General features: G+C 45.3%; 1 protein-coding gene across 7 annotated transcripts in view; it reads left to right on the top strand.

Annotated features, from left to right (window-relative positions):
• The first annotated feature begins 536 nt into the window (after window positions 1-536).
• The window catches only part of xpa (xeroderma pigmentosum, complementation group A), a 49,607-nt gene continuing 25,370 nt past the window's right edge, over window positions 537-24,773 (top strand). Inside the window, exons 1-5 of one of the 7 annotated variants that reach the window (XM_070880749.1) lie at window positions 537-770; window positions 14,379-14,480; window positions 14,638-14,706; window positions 22,975-23,204; window positions 24,569-24,679. In XM_070880749.1, the coding sequence (XP_070736850.1) occupies window positions 23,021-23,204; window positions 24,569-24,679 (295 nt within the window). In that variant the 5' untranslated portion in view covers window positions 537-770; window positions 14,379-14,480; window positions 14,638-14,706; window positions 22,975-23,020. The remainder of the gene's footprint in view (window positions 771-14,378; window positions 14,481-14,637; window positions 14,707-22,974; window positions 23,205-24,568; window positions 24,680-24,773) is intronic. The other 6 variants (XM_070880775.1, XM_070880739.1, XM_070880767.1 and 3 more) reach the window with 6 other exon arrangements.

The following is a 24,773-nucleotide window of genomic DNA, read 5'->3' on the forward strand; positions in this document are numbered from 1 at the left end:
CTCACCCGTTCCCTCAACGACGATCTGTCCCCTGTGACAGGGACTGTGGTTCTCGTATTGGACTGTTCAGTCACCTAAGGACTCATTTTTTTTTAAAGAGTGGAAGCAAGTCTTCCTCGATTCCGAGGGACTCCCTGTAATGATGATAAATTCAATTTACTGTTGAATTTTGATAAGATAATTAAAGTAAAAACGGAGCCAAAAAATATCTAAGTTCCCTTTAGGAAAGCTAGCAATGGAACAAACTCAGGAATAGAAGGAGCATTGCCGAGTTTGGCAAAGGAACAGGAAGATAGCAATAACTTCCAATAAAGTTTTGTTTAGCAGACTTCACAAGACAATTACGGATGAGGTAGGCCATTCGGCTCGTTTTAGTTCAACAGTCCAGAATGAGCCTGAAATTGCGCATTGCAACATCCAACTGGCTCTTAAGTAATTGCAGGATGTTTGCGGACGCTGCATCACCATTTCCCACACCGGGTGCACCAGCTCCATCCGCCAATCCATGGCGCTGCTTTTGTGACGTCATCTGGCGGCGCCGGAGGAAAGCTGGTTCCCCCGCGGCCGCGAGCTGGGCTGGAGATTCGGAGCGCGCGACCCGGAAGCACCGAGTGGGAATTCGAAAAGCAGCGGCGGCGGCGCAGTAAGTCGGTGAGAAGGGCCCCGGGGAGACAGGACTAACTCCTCCCAGTGGGGGGAGGACAGGTGGTACTCGTTCCCAGAACCCACAGGAGCATCCCCACGGCCACTGTCAGGCAGGCTGGACAGAGGTCAGTAGCATCACTCCCATGAGCTGGGCTCAGTGTAGATAGAGATTTAATGACCTCGCAGGAAGGATGAGTACAGTTCTTCACCTCTGCAGCTCTCTCAACACTCTCATCCCTACCTCCACCGCTCTCTATATTCTCCATCACATCCTTTACCATTCATCACAAGGCCATACTGAAACACTTCTCTTGCTCATTCCGAACGCCTTCCTGTTATCTCAACGGCACACAGTAACGCCATTCTCTTCTTGCATCCGACCACTTGCACAACCTTGCATTCCTTCCTCACTCCATCTTACCACTTCTACACCTCAACACAACCACTTTCTGCACAAGCCTCACACATCTCCACTTACCTTTTCACAGCCACTTATTATCACCCTCGCTACAGGACAAGACCGAACATAATGCTAGGCAGAGGAACAGGGTGGGTGGAGGAGACACCAACATAATTGCCCTCCCACAAAGAGAGCAAGAAGCCCTGACCATTACTGCCCCAGGCAGGGTCATGAGCATGGGCCAGGAAAGGCTAGTGGCATACACAAGCAGGGTGTCTGCATATAGCTTGTATCCCTTCATTCAACTCCGCACAGATGCAGCAAGCTTAGCAACGTCAATGTACGTTCTGCAGACTGTTACCTTATCATGTGCAGTCTATCACTTTTTTTGCTCAGCCTTCATTCTGCAGAGTAATGACCCCGTGCGGCTGCACAGCGAACTGCAGGTCCTGTGTCGGCCGCTCAACGGTGTTCTAATGGCAAAAACCACGCTTGCACAGTAATAATGGGCCCTGTTGCCCTTTAAAGGAGCTTCGCTCCCAAAAAAGATTAGTGGAAACATTGCTGCAGAGTGGTAATTGGTTGGGAAGTAGGAGACGGAGAGTAGGTATAAAGGGAATGTACTCTGATTGGCGAGATGTGACAAGTTTAGAATAGTTATGGAAAAGGATGAGAAAAAAATTCAAATGTGAAAATATTCAACTGAAGGAGGGCTAATTTATGTGAGTTAGAAAGGGATCTAGCCCAGGTGGATTGGAATCAAAGATTAGCAGGTAAACATAGAAAATAGATGCAAGAGTAGGCCATTTGGCCCTTCGAGCCTGCACCACCATTCAATATGATCATGGCTGATCATGCAACTTCAGTACCCCATTCCTGCTTTCTCTACATACCCCTTAATCCCTTTAGCCGTAAGGGCCACATCTAACTCCCTTTTGAATATATCTAACGAACTGACCTCAACAACTTTCTGCGGTAGAGAATTCCACAGGTTCACAACTGAGTGAAGAAGTTTCTCCTCATCTCGGTCCTAAATGGCTTACCCCTTATCCTTAGACTGTGACCCCTGGTTCTGGACTTCCCCAGTATCGGGAACATTCTTCCTACCTCTAACCTGTCCAATCCCATCAGAATTTTATATGTTTCTATGAGATCCCCTTTCATTCTTCTAAATTCCAGTGAATATAAGCCTAGTCGATCCAATCTTTCTTATGTCAGTCCTGCCATCCCAGGAATCAGTCTGGTGAACCTTGGCTGCACTCCCTCAATAGCAAGAACATCCTTCCTCAGATTAGGAGACCAAAACTGAACACAATATTCCAGGTGAGGCCTCACCAAGGCCCTGTACAACCTTCCGGAAATACTAGGGGACCGAGGGTCTAGTGAGAAGGAAGATCTGAAGGAAATCCTTATAGGTCTGGAAATTGTGTTCAGAAAATTGTGCAGTAAGACCTCCCTGCTCCTATACTCAAATCCCCTAGCTTTGGAGGCCAACATGCCATTTGCCGCCTTCACCGCCTGCTGTACCTGCATGCCAGCTTTCAATGACTGATGTACCATGACACCAGGTCTCGTTGCAACTCCCCTTTTCCTAATATGTCGCCATTCAGATAATATTCTGCCTTCCTCTTTTGCCACCAAAGTGGATAACCTCATTTATCCACATTATACTGCATTTGCCATGCATTTTCCCACTCACCTAACCTGTCCAAGTCACCCTGCAGCCTCTTAGCATCCTCCTCACAGCTCTCACTGCCACCCAGCTTAGTGTCATCTACAAACTTGGAAATATTACACTCAATTCCTTCATCTAAATCATTGATGCACCCCAGTAGTCACTGCCTGCCATTCTGAAAAGGACCCGTTTATCCCCACTTTCTGCTTCCTGTCTGCCAACCAGTTCTCTATCCACGTCAATACATTACCCCCAATACCATGTGCTTTAATTTTGCACACTAATCTCTTTTGCGGGACCTTGTCAAAAGCCTCTTGAAAGTCCAAATGCACCATATCCACTGGTTCTTCCTTGTCCACTCTACTAGTTACATCCTCAAAAAATTCTAGAAGATTTGTCAAGCATGATTTCCCTTTCATAAATCGATGCTGACTTGGACTGATCCGGTCATTGCTTTCCAAATGCGCTGCTATTGTGTCTTTAATAATTGATTCAAGCATTTTCCCCACTACCGATGTCAGGCTAACAGTAAAACAGTAAATGAGCAAGTTAAACAATAAATAAACAGTAAATGAGCCTTCAAAGAGGAGATGGTTTGCGTGCAGACTAAACACATTCCCACGAGGGAAATGAAGGGTATCCAAAGCTAGAGCTCCCTGAACAACTAAATATATGGAGATTAAGATGAAATAAAGAGGAGGCTTACGACAAATGTCAGGATCACAATTATATGTAACCTTCAGGGAGACCCTGGCCGAAGACCGCCCTTGGTGGAGAAAGTGCATCCGGGAGGGCATTGAGCTCTTCGAATCTCAACGCTGCGAGCGTGAAGAGGTCAGGCGCAGGCAGCGGAAGGAGCGTGTGGTAAATCAGTGCCACCCGCTCTTCCCCCGACAAATATCTGTCCCACTTGTGACAGGGTCTGTGGCTCTCGTGTTGGACTGTTCAGCCACCAAAGAACTCACTTTAGGAGTGGAAGCAAGTCTTCCTCGATTTCGAGGGACTGCCTATGATGATGAAAGGAGGTAATAGAAAAATTGGATAGGATAAAAATAAATAAAAAGGAGGTACTTAAAAGGTTGACGGCATTCAAAGTAGAAAAGTCACCTGATCTGGATGGGATGCATTCTCGGTTGCTGAACGAAATAAAGGATGAGATTGCAGAGGATCTGGCCACAATATTCCAATCCTCCTTGCACATGGGAGTGGTGCCAGAGGACTGGAGGATTGCATATGTTAAACTCTGTTCAATAAAGGGCAATTACAAAACAGTAAGCCTATCGCTGATGATGGGGAAACTTTTAGAGACATTAATCCTGGACAAAATTAACAGCCACTTGGAAAAATATGGGTTAATAAATTAAAGTCAGCACGGATTTGTTAAAGGCAAATCATGTTGGACTCACTTGATTGAGTTTTTTGATGAAATAATGGAGAGGGTGGATGAAGGTTGATGTGTATATGGACTTTCAAAAGGTGTTTGATAAAGTACCACCTAGAAACATAGAAATTTACAGTGCAGCAGGAGGCCATTTCGGCCCATTGTGTCCGCGCCGGCCGACAAAGAGCCGCACGGACCTCGGTCGGCAGCCCTGAAGGTTACATATAAACCAATGTACAATGGTGGACAGGTAAAGAGGATCCGGCCCAACCTGTCCACCCCCACACAGCCGCAACACCCCATGCATTGCAACTTTTTACACTCCTCCCCACCCAGAGACAAGTGATGATCTGGAGAGGAAACAAAAAGATTAAAAACCCAGGACAATTGGGGAAAAAATCTGGGAAAATTTCTCTCCGACCCATCCAGGCGATCGAACTACTCCTAGATTCCCTGAAGTACTTACCATCGTATCTGCGCCAGCCAACAAGAGATTATCCAGTCTAATCCCACTTACCAGCTCTTGGTCCGTAACCCTGCAGGTTACAGCACTTCAAGTGCCCATCCAAGCACCTTTTAAATGTGGTGAGGGTTTTTGCATCCACCACCCTTCCAGGCAGAGTTCCAGACCCCCACAACCCTCTGTGAAGAAGCCCCCCCCCCCCCTCTAAACCTTCCACCAACCACCTTAAACCTATGTCCCCTCGTAATTGACCCCTCCACCAAGGGAAATAGGCCCTTGCTATCTACTATATCCAGGCCCCTCAAATTTTTATCCACCTCAATGAGGTCGCCCCTAAGCCTCCTCTGTTCCAATGAGAACAAACCCAGCCTATCCAATCTGTCCTCATAGCTAAGATTCTCCATTCCAGGCAGCATGCTTGCAAATCTACTCTGCACCCTCTCCAGTGCAATCACGTTCTTCCTATAATATGGTGACCAGAACTGCACGCAGTATTCCAGCTGTGGCCTAACTAGTGTATTATACAATTTAAGCATAACCTCCCTGCTCTTGTATTCTATGCCTTGGCCAATAAAGGCAAGCATTCCGTATGTCTTCTTAACCTTATCCAACTGACTTGCTACTTTCAGGGATCTGGGGACAAGCACTCCAAGGTCCCTTTGTTCATCTATACTTCTAAGTGGCTTACCGTTTAATATGTTTTGTGAAGTATTAAAAATATAACACTCTCACGAAAGGTCTCAAAAGCAGTAATCTCAGGATTGCTACCAGTGCCATGTGCTAGTCAGAGTAGGAACCGCAGGATAGCTCAGATGAATACATGGTTTGAGGAATGGTGCAGAAGGGAGGGATAAAATTCCTGGGGCATTGGAACTGGTTCTGGGGGAGCTGGGACCAGTACAAACCGGACGGTCTGCACGCGGGCAGGACTGGAACCAATGTCCTAGGGGGAGTTTGCTAGTGCTGTTGGGGAGGGGTTAAAATAATATGGCAGGGGGATGAGAACCTAAGCAGGGAGACAGAGAGAAGTAGAATGGGGGCAGAAGCAAAAGATAGAATGAAGAAAAGTAAAAGTGGAGGGCAGAGAAACTCAAGGAAAAAAGCAAAAAGGGCCACATTACAGCAAAATCCTAAAGGGGCAAAGGGTGTTAAAAAGACAAGCCTGAAGGCTCTGTGCCTCAATGCAAGAAGTATTCGGAATAAGGTGGACGAATTAACTGCGCAGATAGCAGTTAACGGATATGATGTCATTGGCATCACGGAGACATGGCTCCAGGGTGACCAAGGCTGGGAACTCAACATCCAGGGGTATTCAACATTTAGGAAGGATAGACAGAAAGGAAAAGGAGGTGGGGTGGTGTTGCTGGTTAAAGAGGAAATTAATGTAATAGTAACGAATACATTAGCTTGGATGATGTGGAATCTGTATGGGTGGAGCTACGGAATTCCAAAGGGCAGAAAACGCTAGCGGGAGTTGTGTACAGACCACCAAACAGTAGTAATGAGGATGGGGACAGCATCAAAGAAGAAATTAGGGATGCGTGCAATAAAGGTTCAGCAGTTATCATGGGTGACTTTAATCTACATATTGACTGGGCTAACCAAACTGGTAGCAATGTGGTGGAGGAGGATTTCCTGGAATGTATCGGGGATGGTTTTCCAGACTAATATGTCGAGGAACCAACTAGAGGACTGGCCATCCTAGACTGGGTGATGTGTAACGAGAAAGGACTAATTAACAATCTTGTTGTGCGAGGCCCTTTGGGGAAGAGTGACCATAATATAGTAGAATTCTTTATTAAGATGGAGAGTGACAGTTAATTCAGAGACTAGGTTCCTGAACTTGGGGAAAGGTAACTTCGATGGTATGACACTGGTGAATTGGCTAGAATAGACTGGCGAGTGATACTTAAAGGGTTGACGGTGGATAGGCAATGGCAAACATTTAAAGATCACATGGACGAACTTCAACAATTGTACATCCCTGTCTGGAGTAAAAATAAAACGGGGAAGGTGGCTCAACTGTAGCTAACAAGGGAAATTAAGGATAGTGTTAAATCCAAGGAAGAGGCATATATATTGGCCAGAAAAATCAGCAAACCTGAGGATTGGGAGAATTTTGTAATACAGCAGAGGAGGACAAAGGGTTTAATTAGGAGGGGTAACATAGAGTATGAGAGGAAGCTTGCTGGGAACATAAAATCTGACTGCAAAAGCTTCTATAGATATGCGAAAAGAAAAAGAATAGTGAAAACAAACGTAGGTCCCTTGCAGTCAGATTCAGGTGAATTCATAATGGGGAACAAAGAAATGGCGGACCAGTTAAACAAATACTTTGGTTCTGTTTTCACGAAGGAAGACACAAATAACCTTCCAGAAATACTAGGGGGCCGAGGGTCGAGTGAGGAGGAGGAACTGAAGGATATCCTTATAAAGCGGGAAATTGTGTTAGAAAATTGATGGGATTGAAGGCCGATAAATCCCCGGGGCCTGATAGTCTGCATCCCAGAATACTTAAGGAAGTGGCCATAGAAATAGTGGATGCATTGGTGATCATTTTCCAACAGTCTAGCGACTCTAGATCAGTTCCTATTGACTGGAGGGTAGCTAATGTAACACCACTGTTTAAAAAAGGAGGGAGAGAAAACGGGTAATTATAGACCGGTTAGCCTGACATCAGTAGTGAGGAAAATGTTGGAATCAATTTTTAAAGATGAAATAACAGCGCATTTGGAAAGCAGTGACAGGATCGGTCCAAGCCAGCATGGATTTATGAAAGGGAAATCATGCTTGACAAATCTTCTGGAATTTTTTGAGGATGTAACAGTAGAGTGGACAAGGGAGAACCAGTGGATGTGGTGTATTTGGACGTTCAAAAGGCTTTTGACAAGGTCCCACACAAGAGGTTGCTGTGCAAAATCAAAGCACATGATATAGAAACATAGAAAATAGGTGCAGGAGCAGGCCATTTAGCCCTTCTAGCCTGCACCGCCATTCAATGAGTTCATGGCTGAACATGAAACTTCAGTACCCCCTTCCTGCTTTCTCGCCATAACCCTTGATCCCCCGAGTAGTAAGGACTTCATCTAACTCCCTTTTGAATATATTTAGTGAATTGGCCTCAACTACTTTCTGTGGTAGAGAATTCCACAGGTTCACCACTCTCTGGGTGAAGAAGTTTCTCCTCATCTCGGTCCTAAACGGCTTACCCCTTATCCTCAGACTGTGACCCCTGGTTCTGGACTTCCCCAACATTGGGAACATTCTTCCTGCATCTAACCTGTCTAAACCCGTCAGAATTTTAAACGTTTCCATGAGGTCCCCTCTCATTCTTCTGAACTCCAGTGAATACAAGCCCAGTTGATCCGGTCTTTCTTGATAGGTCAGTCCCGCCATCCCGGGAATCAGTCTGGTGAATCTTCGCTGCACTCCCTCAATAGCAAGAATGTCCTTCCTCAAGTTAGGAGACCAAAACTGTACACAATACTCCAGGTGTGGCCTCACCAAGGCCCTGTACAACTGTAGCAACACCTCCCTGCCCCTGTATTCAAATCCCCTCGCTATGAAGGCCAACATGCCATTTGCTTTCTTAACCGCCTGCTTACCTGCATGCTAACCTTCAATGACTGATGTACCATGACACCCAGGTCTCGTTGCACCTTCCCTTTTCCTAATCTGTCACCATTCAGATAATAGTCTGTCTCTCTGCTTTTACCACCAAAGTGGATAACCTCACATTTATCCACATTATACTTCATCTGCCATGCATTTGCCCACTCACCTAACCTATCCAAGTCACTCTGCAGCCTAATAGCATCCTCCTCGCAGCTCACACTGCCACCCAACTTAGTGTCATCCGCAAATTTGGAGATACTGCATTTAATCCCCTCGTCTAAATCATTAATGTACAATGTAAACAGCTGGGGCCCCAGCACAGAACCTTGTGGCACCCCACTAGTCACTGCCTGCCATTCTGAAAAGTACCCGTTTACTCCTACTCTTTGCTTCCTGTCTGACAACCAGTTCTCAATCCACGTCAGCACACTACCCCCAATCCCATGTGCGTTAACTTTGCACATTAATCTCTTGTGTGGGACCTTGTCGAAAGCCTTCTGAAAGTCCAAATATACCACATCAACTGGTTCTCCTTTGTCCACTTTACTGGAAACATCCTCAAAAAATTCCAGAAGATTTGTCAAGCATGATTTCCCTTTCACAAATCCATGCTGACTTGGACCTATCATGTTACCATTTTCCAGATGCACTGCTATGACATCCTTAATAATTGATTCCATCATTTTACACACTACTGAGGTCAGGCTGACTGGTCTATAATTCTCTGTTTTCTCTCTCCCTCCTTTTTTAAAAAGTGGGGTTACATTGGCTACCCTCCACTCCATAGGAACTGATCCAGAGTCTATGGAATGTTGGAAAATGACTGTCAACGCATCCACTATTTCCAAGGCCACCTCCTTAAGTACTCTGGGATGCAGTCCATCAGGCCCTGGGGATTTATCGGCCTTCAATCCCATCAATTTACCCAACACAATTTCCCGACTAATAAAGATTTCCCTCAGTTCCCCCTCCTTACTAGACCCTCTGACCCCTTTTATATCCGGAAGGTTGTTTGTATCCTCCTTAGTGAATACCGAACCAAAGTACTTGTTCAATTGGTCTGCCATTTCTTTGTTCCCCGTTATGACTTCCCCTGATTCTGACTGCAGGGGACCTATGTTTGTCTTTACTAACCTTTTTCTCTTTACATACCTATAGAAACTTTTGCAATCCGCCTTAATGTTCCCTGCAAGCTTCTTCTCGTACTCCATTTTCCCTGCCCTAATCAAACCCCTTTGTCCTCCTCTGCTGAGTTCTAAATTTCTCCCAGTCCCCAGGTTCGCTGCTATTTCTGGCCAATTTGTATGCCATTTCCTTGGCTTTAATACTATCCCTGATTTCCCTTGATAGCCACGGTTGAGCCACCTTCCCTTTTTTATTTTTACGCCAGACAGGAATGTACAATTGTTGTAATTCATCCATGCGGTCTCTAAATGTCTGCCATTGCCCATCCACAGTCAACCCCTTAAGTATCATTAGCCAATCTATCTTAGCCAATTCATGCCTCATACCTTCAAAGTTACCCTTCTTTAAGTTCTGGACCATGGTCTCTGAATTAACTGTTTCATTCTCCATCCTAATGCAGAATTCCACCATATTATGGTCACTCTTCCCCCAAGGGGCCTCGCACAATGAGATTGCTAATTAATCCTCTTTCATTACACAACACCCAGTCTAAGATGGCCTCCCCCCTAGTTGGTTCCTCAACATATTGGTCTAGAAAACCATCCCTTATGCACTCCAGGAAATCCTCCTCCACCGTATTGCTTCCAGTTTGGCTAGCCCAATCTATGTGCATATTAAAGTCACCCATTATAACTGCTACACCTTTATTGCATGCACCCCTAATTTCATGTTTGATGCCCTCCCCAACATCCCTATTACTGTTTGGAGGTCTGTACATAACTCCTACTAACGTTTTTTGCCCTTTGGTGTTCTGCAGCTCCACCCATATAGATTCCACATCATCCAAGCTAATGTCTTTCCTAACTATTGCATTAATATCCTCTTTAACCAGCAATACTACCCCACCTCCTTTTCCTTTTATTCTATCCTTCCTGAATGTTGAATACCCCTGAATGTTGAGTTCCCAGCCCTGATCATCCTGGAGCCACGTCTCCGTAATCCCAATCACATCATATTTGTTAACATCTATTTGCACAATTAATTCATCCACTTTATTGCGGATACTCCTTGCATTAAGACACAAAGCCTTCAGACTTGTTTTTTTAACACCCTTTGTCCTTTTAGAATTTTGCTGTACAGTGGCCCTTTTTGTTCTTTGCCTTGGGTTTCTCTGCCCTCCACTTTTCCTCATCTCCTTTTTGTCTTTTGCTTTTGTCTCCTTTTTGTTTCCCTCTGTCTCCCTGCATTGGTTCCCATCCCCCTGCCATATTAGTTTAAATCCTCCCCAACAGCACTAGCATTACTGGGGGTAATGTACTGACGTGGATAGAGAACTGGTTGGCAGACAGGAAGCAGGGAGTCGGGATAAACGGGTCCTTTTCAGAATGGCAGGCAGTGACTAGTGGAGTGCCGCAGGGCTCAGTGCTGGGACCCCAGCTCTTTACAATATACATTAACGATTTAGGTGAAGGAATTGAGTGTAATATCTCCAAGTTTGCAGCTGATACTAAACTGGCTGGCGGTGTGAGCTGTGGGGAGCACGCTAAAAGGCTGCAGGGTGACTTGGACAGGTTAGGCGAGTGGACAAATGCATGGCAGATGCAGTATAATGTGGATAAATGTGAGGTTATCCACTTTGGGGGCAAAAACACGAAGGCAGAATATTATCTGAATGGCGGCAGATTAGGAAAAGGGGAGGTGCAACGAGACCTGGGTGTCATGGTTCATCAGTCATTGAAAGTTGGCATGCAGGTGCAGCAGGCGGTGAAGAAGGCAAATGGTATGTTAGCCTTTATAGCTAGGGGATTTGAGTATAGGAGCAGGGAGGCCTTACTACAATTGTTCAGGGCCTTGGTGAGGCCTCACCTGGAATATTGTGTTCAGTTTTGGTCTCCTAATCTGAGGAAGGACGTTCTTGCTATTGAGGGAGTGCAGCTAAGGTTCACCAGACTGATTCCCGGGATGACGGGACTGACATCTGAGGAGAGACTGGATCAACTGGGCCTTAATACACTGGAGTTTAGAAGGATGAGCGGGGATCTCATAGAAACGTATAAGATTCTGATGGGACTGGACAGGACAGGTTAGATGCGGGAAGAATATTCCCGATGATGGGGAAGTCCAGAACCAGGGGACACAGTCTTAGGATAAGGGGTAGGCCATTTAGGACTGATTTGAGGAGAAACTTCTTCACTCAGAGTTGTTACCTGTGGAATTCCTTGCCGCAGAGAGTTGTTGATGCCAGTTCATTGGATATATTCAAGAGGGAGTTAGATATGGCCCTTACGGCTAAAGAGATCAAGGGATATGGAGAGAAAGCAGGAAAGGGGTACTGAGGGAATGATAAGCCATGTTATTGAATGGCGGTACAGGCTTGAATGGCCTACTCCTGCACCTATTTTCTATGTTTCTATGTAAACCTTACTCAGTTTTTCTTACTTTATTTTAATTACCCCAAATTACTTTACCCCTAATTAAGGTTTTTCGCTCTTCATGTGTATACCCTTTCCTTATTAGGCCTACCCAAGTGCATTACCTCACACTTCTCCGAATTAAATTCCATTTGCCACTGTTCTCTTAAAAGAGGAGCAAATATGTAGGCAAATTACTGTGAAGTCCAAAAACCATGGGGTAGTAATAGGGGATTTTAACTATCCAAGTATTGATTGGAACAAATATCGTATGAAGGGTATAGAGGGTGCCGAATTCTTGAAATGCATTCCAGATAACTTTTTTAGTCAGTACGTAGCTAGCCCAACACGCGAGGTGGCGGTCTTGGATTTAGTTTTGGGGAATAAAGCTGGGCAGGTTGAAGGGTATTAGTGGGAGAGCACTTGGGTGCCAGTGACCATAATTCAGTCAGATTCAAGTTGGTTATGGATAAGGACAAGGATAGGCTGGAATAAAAGTCCCGAATTGGGGAAAAGCTAATTTTGCTAAATTAAGGAGTGATTTGGCCATAGTGGACTGGAAACTGCTACTTCGGCATTCAAGGAGGAGATCCAGAAGGCTCAGGCCAAACCTTAAAGAAAAAGGTTGGGAATAATAATTCTAGAGCCCTTTGGATGTCTAGGGACTTACAGGGGAGGATAAAGAAAAAAAGGGAAGCTTCTGTCATATACCAATGGCTAAATACTATAGAATCTTTGGAGGAATATAGAAAGTTAAGAGGCAAAATTAAAAAGGATATTAGGAATGCTAAGAGAGCATGAGAAATTCTTGGCTAGTAAAATTAAGGAAAACCCTAAGATGTTCCATAAATATATTAAGAGTAAAAGGGTAACTAAAGAAAGGGTAGAGCCTATTAGAGACCATGAGGGTAATCTTTGTGTGGAGGTGGAAAGATGTTGGTAAGGTTCTTAATGAATACTTTGCATCTCTTTTCACAAAGGAAAGAGGCAATGGAGATACTGCTATCGAGGAGGAGTGTGATATTCTGGATGAAATAAATATAGAGAGAGGAAGTATTAAGGGGTTTAGCAGCTTTGAAAGTAGATAAGCCCCAGGCTTGGATGAAATGTATCCCAGACTGTTGAGCGAAGTAAAAGAGGAAATAGCAGAGGCCTTGACCATCATTTTGCAGTCCTCTTTGGATTTGGGCATGGTGCTGGAGGATTGGAGAACTGCTAATGTAGTACCTTGTTTAAGAAGGGAGAAAGGGATAAGCCGAGTAATTACAGGCCTGTCAGCCTATCCTCAGTGGTGGGAAAATTATTGGAAAAAATCCTGAAAGACAGGATAAATCTACATTTGGAAAGGCAGGAATTAATTATGGGCAGTCAGCACAGATTTGTTAAGGGAAGATCGTGTTTGACTAACCTGATTGAATTTTTTGAGGAGGTAACCAGGAGAGTCGATGAGAGTAGTGCATACGATGTAGTGTATATGGACTTTAGCAAAGCTTTTGATAAGATGCCACATGGTAGGCTGGTCACGAAGGTTAAAGCCCATGGGATCCAGGGCAAAGTGGCAAGTTGGATCCAAAATTGGATTGGAGGTAGGAAGCAAAGGGTGATGGTTGATGGATGTTTTTATGTCTGGAAGGATGTTTCCAGTGGAGTTCCTTAGGGCTCAGTGCTGGGTCCCTTGCTTTTTGTGGTATATATTAACGATTTAGATTTGAATATAGGGAATATGATTAAGAAGTTTGCAGACAACACTAAAATTGGCTGTCTGGTTGATAATGAAGAAGAAAGTCAGGAGGATATCAATCTATTGGTCAGGTGGGCAGAGCAATGGCAAATGAAATTTAATTCAGTGAAGTGTGAGATAATGTACTTTAGGAGGGCTAATAAGGAAAGGGTATACACATTAAGTGATAGGCCACTTAATAGTGTAGATAATCAAAGGGACCTTGGAGTGCTTGTCCACAGATCCTTGAAAGTAGCAGGCCAAGTGGATAAGGTGGTTAAGAAGGCATACGGAATGCTTGCCTTTATGGGTCGAGGCATAGAATATAATAGCATGGAGGTTATATTAAATTGTGTAATACTTTGATTAGGCCCCAGCTGTGGAGTATTGTGGTTGTAATGTCTGTAGCTCCACACTGTGGAAGCCTGTGTTACTGCAGCTAGTGCTGTTTAATAAAGAGCAGGTCACCTGACCAGCAGTTAGAAGTTTCTGGAACCTGCAGCCATCTTACAGGTTGTGTGCTCTCTGAAAATACCGCAGTGGCCAATTTTGTGCACCACACTTTGGGAAGGATGTAAAGACCTGAGGGTGTAGAGACTTACTAAAATGGTATCAAGGATGAAATACTTCAATTACATGGAGAGACTAGAGAAACTGTGTTTTAGAGCAGAGAAAGTCAAAGGGAGATTTGATAGAGGTGTTCAAAATCTTGAAGGGTTTCAATAGAGTAAATAAGGAGAAACTGTTTCCAGTGACAGAAGGGTTGGCAAACAGAGGACACAGATTTAAGGTCATTGGCAAAAGAACCCGAGGCGACACGAGGGAAAAAAATTATGCAGTGACCTGCACTATCTTCCTATTTCTGTACTCGCTAGCATATGGCACTAGGAGTAATCCAGAGCTTAGCACCTTTTGAGCCCCTGTTTTTTTGTCTTTTTCCTAGCTGCTGAATCTCTGCCCATAGGACCTCAACCCTTTTCTTACCTTTGTGATTGGCTCCAACATGGACCTCGACTTCTGGCTGTTCCTCTTCCCATCAAAGAATGTCCTGCACCTGTTCAGTGATATCCTTTACATCGGCACCCACTTTCACCCCACCCCTCCTTTCCTATCATTTCTTCCACTCTCCCTGCTACACTTATTTATGGAGCATTTTAATTTACAGAATTTTTAATGTTGGTTTTCGTGCCTTTATCCCACAGGCATGATTCCAGAGTTGAGATGACACGGCTTGGAGCTTATGGCAACTAATTACGACGATCCGGCTGAAGGTATATGGAGCCTCACATGACATGTAGAATCATAAAATAGAATCTTACAGCACAGAAGGAGGTCATTCAGCCTGTTGTGTCTGTACTGGCTCTCTGACAGAACTGTCCAATTTAATCACAGCTTTTTCCTCATAACCCTACAAATGAGTTCTCCAAGTACATGTACATTTGCCTTTTGAAAGTTCCTATGCAATCTGATTCCACCACTCTTTCAGGTAGTGCGTTCCAGATCTTTACAACCCTCTGTGAAAAAAATTCTCACATCATCTCTAGTTCTTTTGCCAATTATTTTAAATCTATGACCTCTGGTTACCAACCCACTTGCCAGAGGAAACCGTTTCTACTTTCTTGCTCTATCAAAACCGCTCATAATTTTAAATACCTCTATTAGGTCTCCCTTTAAACTTTACTGCTCTAAGGAGAACAATCCCAGCTTCTCCAATGTCTCCACATAACTGAAGTCTCTCATCCCTGATATCATCCTGGTAAATCTCCTCCATACCCTCGTCAAGGTCTTGACTTCCTTCCTAAAGTGTGGTGCTTAGAAGTGTACACAATATTCCAGCTGAAGCCTAACTAGTGATTTGTAAAGATTTAGCATGACTTCCTTATTTTTGTATTCAATGCCCCTATTTATACCATACATTTTCTTAGCGGCCTTATAAACTTTCCCTGCCACCTTTCATAGATTTGCAAATATGCACCTCCAGGTCCCTCTGCTCTTTCACCCCTTTCAAAATAGGACCATTTAGATTATACTGCCTCTTCATGTTGTTTCTCCCAAAGTGGATCATATTCAACTTAGCCGCATGAATTTGCTTCTGCCATGTGTCTGTCCATTTCACCAGTCTGTCTATGACAACCCCCCTCCTGCCGAAGTCTGCTACTGTCCTGCTTGCTATTTAATATGTTGCCAAGTTTTATATCAGCTGCAAACTTCAAAGTTGTGCTCCTATTGCCTAAGTCCAGGTCATATATATAAAGCAATGGTCCTAGTATCGGTCCCTGGGGTACTCCATTGCATACTTCTCTCCAGTCAGTAAAACATCTGTTCACCACTACTCTCTGCCTCCTATCCCTTAGCCAATTTACATACCCAAGTTACCACTGTCTCATTAATACCATGTGCTTCTGTTTTCTGACTAAGTCCGTTTTATGGTATTTTATCAAATGCCCTTTGAAAATCCATTTATTCAACATCTACTGCACTATCTTCATCAACTCTCTCTGTTACTTCATCAAATAACACAATCAGGTTAGTCAGACATGATTTGCCTTTAACAAATCTGTGCCGGCTGTCCCTTATTAATCCTTGCTTCCCCAAGTGAGAATTAATTTTGTCCTTGATAATGGCGCCTCGTAGTTTTCCCACCACTGATTGGACTGATTGACCTGTAATTACCAGGTTTATCCCCCTCCCCTTTTTTGAACAGAGTGTAAAAATTTGCAGTCGTCTGGCATCACTCCCATTTCCAAGAAGGATTGAAAGATTGAGGTCAGAGCTTCGTGTATCTCTACCCTAGCTTCCCTCAGCAACCTAGGATGCATCCCACCTAGACTGGGTGACTTAATTGTTGAGTGATGCCACTGTATTTAGCACCTCCTTTCTATCCATTTTTATCCTATCCAGTATCTCTAATGCCTGCCCGCCCCCCCACAACTGCAACATTAACTTCATCCACTTTTGTGAAGACAGATGTAAAGTACTCATTCAGTACATCAGTCATGCCCTCTGCCTCCACGAGAAGATTTCCTTTTCCATCCCTAATTGGCCCCACCATTCCTTTAACTATCCTTTTACTTTTTATGGGCTGGATTTTCAGTTCTGCTCATTTCAAGGCGGTAATGGTGGCGGGGTGGTAAGGTTTGTGCCCGGGAACAGTTTGCGCCTCAGTCAGCAAAATTCATCAGCTGGGTCCTGAGTGTGGGGCTGAGTGCTAAGGGAGGCATTACACACCTCTTTTAAGGCGCAAGGCCAGCTGAGCAACTGAAAATCCGTTGCTAAAGAGCTGGCCTCGGAGTGCCGTAAGTGAGAATTCTGTGGTTTTAAAAAAAACAATTTCACCTAAAAACACAACAAACATTCCCAATACCTTAACCACCCCACAATAAGCTACATCACAAAAATAAAACTTACCTCATTCACCAATTCCATCACTCACTGCCACTGGGACATCTCTGACCACTTGGTTTTCCAGGCGGTCCCACCACGGTGCTCTATAGGTCCAGCACACAACAAATTTAAAAGCGCAGTCGAAACCTGGGACGTTTCACACCGGCTCAACGCTCCTGGGCAGTGCTGCTCTGCGCCCCTGCAAAACCAGCAACTAATTTCCTGGCGGGGCGCTGGGAGCTGACCAGCCGGTCAGAAACATAGAAAATAGGTGCAGGAGTAGGCTATTTGGCCCTTCGAGCCTGCACCACCATTCAATAAGATCATGGCTGATCATTCACCTCAGTACCCCTTTCCTGCTTTCTCTCCATACCCCTTGATCCCTTAAGCCATCAGGGCCATATCTAACTCCCCCTTGAATATATCTAAATGAACTGGCATCAACAACTCTCTGCGGTAGAGAATTCCACAGGTTAACAACTCTCTGAGTGAAGAAGTTTCTCCTTATCTCGGTCCTAAATGGCTTACCCCTTATCCTTAGACTGTGACCCCTGGTTCTGGACTTCCCCAACATCGGGAACATTCTTCCTGCATCGAACCTGTCCAGTCCCATCAGAATGTTATATGTTTCTAGGAGATCCCCTCTCATTCTTCTAAACTCCAGTGAATACAGGCCCAGTTCAATCCAGTCTCTCCTCATGTCAGTCCTGCCATCCCGGGAATCAGTCTGGAGAACCTTCGCTGCACTCCCTCAATAGCAAGAACGTCCTTCCTCAGATTAGGAGACCAAAACTGAACGCAATATTCCAGGTGAGGCCTCACCAAGGCCCTGTACAACTGCATTAAGACCTCCCTGCTCCTATACTCAAATCCCCCGGCTATGAAGGCCAACATACCATTTGCCGCCTTCACCGCCTGCTGTACCTGTATGCCAACTTTCAATGACTGATGTACCATGACACACCGGTCTTGTTGCACCTCCCCTTTCCCTAATCTGCCGCCATTCAGATAATCTGCCTTTGTGTTTTTGCCACCAAAGTGGATAACCTCACATTTATCCACATTAACTGCATCTGCCATGCATTTGCCCACTCACCTAACCTGTCCCTCAGCAGCCTCTTAGCATCTTCCTCACAGCTCACACAGCCACCCAGCTTAGTGTCATCTGCAAACATGGAGATATTACACTCAATTCCTCCTTCTAAATCATTGATGTATATTGTAAAGAGCTGGGGTCCCAGCATTGAGCCCTGCAGCACCCCACTAGTCACTGCCTGCCATTCTGAGAAGGACCAATTTATCCGGACTCTCTGCTTCCTGTCTGCCAACCAGTTCTCTATCCACGTCAATACATTACCCCCAATACCATGCGCTTTAATTTTGCACACCATTGCCATCTCCATTACTGCCCCTCCAGGGCGCGAACAGAGGCAGCAACATAGTGAAAATCCAGCCCTATATTTTTATAAAAGATTTTTGGGTTCCCTTTTATGTTGCCCACTAATTTTTTTCTCATGCCCTTTTCTCTTATAACCTTTTTCAATTTCCCTGTATTTGGAACTCGTCTATATTCTGTACCTGACGTTTATATTAACTTTTTCTGTTTTATTTTAACCTCTATTTCCTTTGTCATCCAGTGAGCTCTACCTTTGGATGCCCTATCTTTTCTCCTTATGGGAATATGCTTGGTTTGAAGGCCTGCCATTGCTCACTTACTGTTTTCCTGGCCAATCTTTGTTTCCAGTCCACCTGTGCGAGATCCCTTCTCAAATCACTGAAATTGGCTCTCTTCCAGTTGGGTATTTTCACCTTTTATTTTCCTTTGTCCCTTTCTTTCCATACCTACTTTAAACCTAATTATATTATGATCACTATTACCCAGATGTTCCCCCACTACTACACACACTACTTGTGCTACTTCATTCCCCAGAACTGGATCCAACAGTGCTTCCATCCTCATTGGGCTAGAAACATACTGATCAAGGGGGTTCTCCTGTACACAGTTTAGGAATTTTTCGCCCTCCTTGCCCTTTAATACGCCCACACATCCAGTTTATATTAGGGCACTTGAAGTTCAGTACTATTATTGCTCTATTATTTTTACATATTTCTGAAATTGGCCAATAGATCTGCTCCTCTATCTCCTCATCACTATTTGGGGGTCTATAGTAGACATCTAGCAATATAACAGCTCCTTTTCTGTTCCTTAGCCCTAACCAACCAGATTCAGTCTTTCAACCAGCTAGTATATTGTCACCCTGTAGAATTGTAATATTACCAATGTTTAGTTTCCATTCCTGACAATGTTTAAGCCAGGTCTTGGTTATAGTCACTATATCATAACCCCATCTGGCAACTTACACCTGTAGCTGTTCAAGCTTATTTGTATGCACTCCTCGCATTGACACACATGCATTCCAATGCCATTCATAGAAACATAGAAAATAGGTGCAGGAGTAGGCCATTCGGCCCTTCGAGCCTGCACTGCCATTCAATAAGATCATGGCTGATCACCCACCCCACCCCCACACCCTCTCCACACCCCACGACCCCCCCAGCCGCAACTCCCTCCTGAACACATCCAACTCCCTCCCGAACACATCCAATGAACTGGCATCAACAACTCTCCGCGGCAGGGAACCCCACAGGCCAACAACTCCCCGAGTGAAGAAGTCTCTCCCAATCCCAGCCCCAAACAGCCCACCCCCCATCCCAAGACCATGCCCCCCCTGGCCCCCGACTCACCCAACACTGGGAACACTCCCCCCACCCCATCCCGTCAGAATCCTTCCCAAATGCCGAACACCCCCGGATGTCGAGCCCCCAGCCCCGGCCAGCCCGGAGCCACGCCCCCGCGACGCCAACCACACCACATCCACCAACTGCCATCTGCGCAGTCAACCCGTCCACCCCACTCTGAACACTCCCCGCACCGAGGCACAGAGCTCCCAGGCCCGCCTCTCCAACAAACGTCGCCCCCCCAGACCTCCACTGCAATGTGGCCCCTTCCGTCCCCCGCCTAATTCTAATCGGCTTTAGTTCCAGCCCTGGTCAGGGGCAACCTATCCGGCTTATACAGGTCTCTTCTGCCCCAGAACAGAACCCAATGCCTCAGGAATCTGAAGCCCTCCCTCCTGCATCACTTCTCCAGCCACACATTGACCTGCACTAACTTCCTGCTTCTGTATTCACTAGCACGTAGCACTGGGAGTAATCCAGAGATTAGAACCTTTTGAGGTCCTGTTCTTTAATCTTTTTCCTAGCACCTGAAACTCTGCCTGTGGGACATCAACCTATTTCCTACCTGTATCATTGGAGGAGCTAGTGAGAAGGAGGAACTGAACGATATCCTTATTAGGCGGGAAATTGTGTTAGAGAAATTGATGGGATTGAAGGCCGATAAATCCCTGGGGCCTGATAGTCTACATCCCAGGGGCCTGATAGTCTACATTCCAGAGTACTTAAGGAAGTGGCCCTAGAAATAGTGGATGCATTGGTGATCATTTTCCAACAGTCTATCGATTCTGGATCAGTTCCTATGGACTGGAGGGTAGCTAATGTAACACCACTTTTTAAAAAGGGAGGGAAAGAGAAAGCGGGTAATTATAGACCGGTTAGCCTGACATCAGTAGTGGGGAAAATGTTAGAATCAATCATTAAGGATGAAATAGCAGCACATTTGGAAAGCAGTGACAGGATTGGTCCAAGTCAGCATGGATTCATGAGAGGGAAATCACGCTTGACAAATCTTCTGGAATTTTTTGAGGATGTAACTAGTAGAGTGGACAAGGGAGAAGCAGTGGATGTGGTGTATTTGGACTTTCAAAAGGCTTTTGACAAGGTCCCAGACAAGAGATTGGTGTGCAAAATCAAAGCACATGGTATTGGGGGTAATGTACTGACATGGATGGAGAACTGGTTGGCAGACAGGAAGCAGAGAGTCGGGATAAACAGTTCCTTTTCAGAATGGCAGGCAGTGACTAGTGGAATGCTGCAGGGCTCAGTGCTGGGACCCCAGCTCTTTACAATATACATTAATGATTTAGATGAAGGAATTGAATGTAATATCTCCAAGTTTGCAGATGACACTAAACTGGGTGGCGGTGAGGAGGACGCTAAGAGGCTGCAGGGTGACTTGGATAGGTTAGGTGAGTGGGCAAATACATGACAGATGCAGTATAATGTGGATAAATGTGAGGTTATCCACTTTGGGGGAAAAAACACAAAGGCAGAATATTATCTGAAAGGCGGCAGATTAGGAAAAGGGGAGGTGCAGCGAGACCTGGGTGTCATGGTTCATCAGTCATTGAAAGTTGGCATGCAGGGACAGCAGGCGGTGAAGAAGGCAAATGGTATATTGGCCTTCATAGCTAGGGGATTTGAGTATAGGAGCAGGGAGGTCTTACTGCAGTTGTACAGGGCCTTGGTGAGGCCTCATCTGGAATATTGTGTTCAGTTTTGGTTTCCTAATCTGAGGAAGGATGTCCTTGCTATTGAGGGAGCGCAGCGAAGGTTCACCAGACTGATTCCAGGGATGGCTGGACTGACATATGAGGAGAGACTCGATCAACTGGGCCTTTATACACTGGCGTTTAGAAGGATGAGAGGGGATCACATAGGAACATATAAGATTCTGATGGGACTGGAAGGTTAGATGCAGGAAGAATGTTCCCGCTGTTGGAGAAGTCCAGAACCGGGCACACAGTCTTAGGATAAGGGGTAAGCCATTTAGGACTGAGATGAGGAGAAACTTCTTCACTCAGAGAGTTGTTAACCTGTGGAATTCCCTGCCGCAGAGTTGTTGATGCCAGTTCATTGGATATATTCAAGAGGGAGTTAGATATGGCCCTTACGGCTAAAGGGATCAAGGGGTATGGAGAGAAAGCAGGAAAGGAGTACTGAAGGAATGATCAGCCATTGAATGGTGGTGCAGGCTCGAGGAGCCGAATGGCCTACTCCTGCACCTATTTTCTATGTTCCAACATTGACTACAACTTCTAGCTGTTCCCCTTCTCCTTGTAAAATGTCCTGCATCCATTCGTTGATGTTTTTTACCCTGGCACCACAGAGGCAACACACCTTTCGGGACTTGGGTCTACAGTGTCAGAAATGCCTGTCTTATCCCCCTGACTACCAAGTATCCTACAACAACAGCATTTCTACACTTTCTTGTATCTTTTGTGCAACCAAGTCTCCCACGGTGCAATGGATTTGCTTCTGATTGCACTGTCCTGAGGTAGCGTCATCCTCACTGGTATTCAACACTGACTGTGAGTGCCATACTCCCAGGGAATTCCTGCACTGCATGCCTGTTCCTCCTAGTCTGTCTGCTGGTCACCCACTCCCTCTCCTCCCAAATTTCCGTAACTGTGGGGTGACCACCTTCTGAAATGGACTAGCCATAAAACTCTCAGCTTCCTGTATGCACTGTAGTGATGCCAGCCGCCCTTCAAGGGCAGAGCTTGAGCAGTTGGTGGCACTTCCTGCATATGTGGTATTCCAGGACACAGTGTTGTGGAGTTCCCACATGGCACAGGATGTACATGAGATGGGCCCCAGTTGTAAATATTTATCTTTTGCTTCAGCAGTGGTTCTCTGGTTTATGCAGGGATCTGTGTATATTATGTGCTGTTTAAGCTAAATGTGTGAAACGAAAAACAGAGTTTAAGCTGTGAAAGGTAAATGAATAAAGTGACGTTGAGTGAGTGAAATGGTGCACACACTCTTTCTCACTCATTAGAACTGATGTGTTTTTCTCTCACACACACACCACTTTCTACCTTGGAATATGAGACTCTGATACTAGTAAGCTTGATGTTGCTTGCTTTTTGTAATTAGATAAATGACTGCTTCCTGTTGTTCTGTATTTTGCACCTTTTGACTGTTTTGGGGTTTCTTCCCATTATTTTGTTCCAGCCTAACATCCCTACTTCTGCTGCCCTGATTCTGATCTGCTAACTCAACAGACCAGGCATTGCTCCTGGGACCTTTCTGGTATCCATGGGCCAGTTCCAAATTGAGCATTCCGCTTACCAATTAAATCATTAAGCTCTTAACCCATAACCTTTGTTGTGAACCCTGCCCTCTGTACGTTTCAGAAGTATTGATTTGTGCAGTCATCGTCTGACTTCTCTGTTCCTAATTAATCTTTTCAGCTGGTTACGGTTTTAAAAGGCAAAATAAAACGACTTCCTTCCAAACATGGATTTGAAGGCAAAGGGTGGATTGTCATTGACCTCTGCAGATGAAGGAGAGACAGAGACAGAGACGGAGCAGAAACGGTCCTTGCCGCCCATTGTGCTAGCCAAGATCGAGCGGAACAGACAGAGAGCACTGATCCTGCGGCAGGCCAGGCTGGCAAGCAGGCCTTACCCTCTTGATGCAGGCAAGTTCTGTTTTCCAGATGTTACCACACTAATCTCTCATTCTGCAGTATTGTGTCCAGACAGAGCTGTTTTAAACTTGCTTTGTACTGAGAACTCAGAACTGAGATAAAGACAAGAGAAAGTTATCGCCTTTTAGGAATTAATTCCAAGCCCTGCCACTAAGTAAGATCTGTGTTCACTGGTGAGTGTTGTCCTGTAGTGTGCAATACATAGAAACATAGAAAATAGGTGCAGGAGTAGGCATTCGGCCCTTCGAACCTGCACCGCCATTCAATAAGATCATGGCTGAACATTCCCTCAGTACCCCTTTCCTGCTTTCTCTCCATACCCCTTGATCCCCTGAGCTGTAAGGGCCATATCTAACTCCCTCTTGAATATATCCAATGAACTGGCATCAACAACTCTCTGCAGCAGGGAATTCCACAGGTTAACAACTCTCTGAGTGAAGAAGTTTCTCCTCATCTCAGTCCTAAATGGCCAACCCCTTATCCTAAGACTATGTCTCCTGATTCTGGACTTCCCCAACATCGGGAACATTCTTCCCGCATCTAACCTGTCCAGTCCCGTCAGAATCATATACGTTTCTATGAGATCCCCTCTCATCCTTCTAAACTCCAGTGAATAAAGGCCCAGTTGATCCAGTCTCTCCTCATATGACAGACCAGCCATCCCTGGAATTAGTCTGGTGAACCTTCGCTGCACTCCCTCAATAGCAAGAACATCCTTCCTCAGATTAGGAGACCAAAACTGAACACAATATTCCAGGTGGGGCCTCACTAAGGCCCTGTACAACTGCAGTAAGACTTCCCTGCTCCTGTATTCAAATCCCCTAGCTATGAAGGCCAACATACCATTTGCTGCCTTCACCGCCTGTTGTACCTGCATACCAACCTTCAATGACTGATGAACCATGACACCCAGGTCTCGTTGCATCTCCCCTTTTCTTAATCTGCCGCCATTCAGATAATATTCTGCCTTCGTGTTTTTGCCCCCAAAATGGATAACGTCACATTTATCCACATTATACTGCATCTGCCATGCATTTGCCCACTCACCTAACCTGTCCAAGTCACCCTGCAGCCTCTCAGCACTGAGCCCTGTGGCATTCCAGTAGACACTGCCTGCCATTCTGAAAAGGACCCGTTTATCCCGACTGTCCGCCAACCAGCCCTCCATCCACGTCCGTACACCACCCCCAATACCATGTGCTTTGACTTTGCACACCAATCTCTTGTGCGGGACCTTGTCAAAAGCCTTCCGAAAGTCCAAATACACCACATCCACTGGTTCTCCCTTGCCCACTCTGCTAGTTACATCCTCAGTTTGTCTGAAAGGATATTGTATTTATTTTTGTGTCGGACAGGTGGCCACATTGCAAAACCTACACCCAAAGTGATAGATACAGGAGGAGGATTCTTTCTGGAAGAGGAGGAGGAAGAGGTACATGAAGTGAATAAAGTTGTACATCAACCAGGTACATTTGTGTTAAACGTTCTAAAATGTGCCGAAAGAATAATTAATTAGAAGGTTGAACAGCAGGATGTCTGTTGTGCAAGGCTGAGGTGTCC

This window comes from Pristiophorus japonicus, chromosome 1, assembly GCF_044704955.1.
Source record: "Pristiophorus japonicus isolate sPriJap1 chromosome 1, sPriJap1.hap1, whole genome shotgun sequence".
In the NCBI taxonomy this organism is placed as follows: Eukaryota; Metazoa; Chordata; class Chondrichthyes; family Pristiophoridae; genus Pristiophorus; species Pristiophorus japonicus.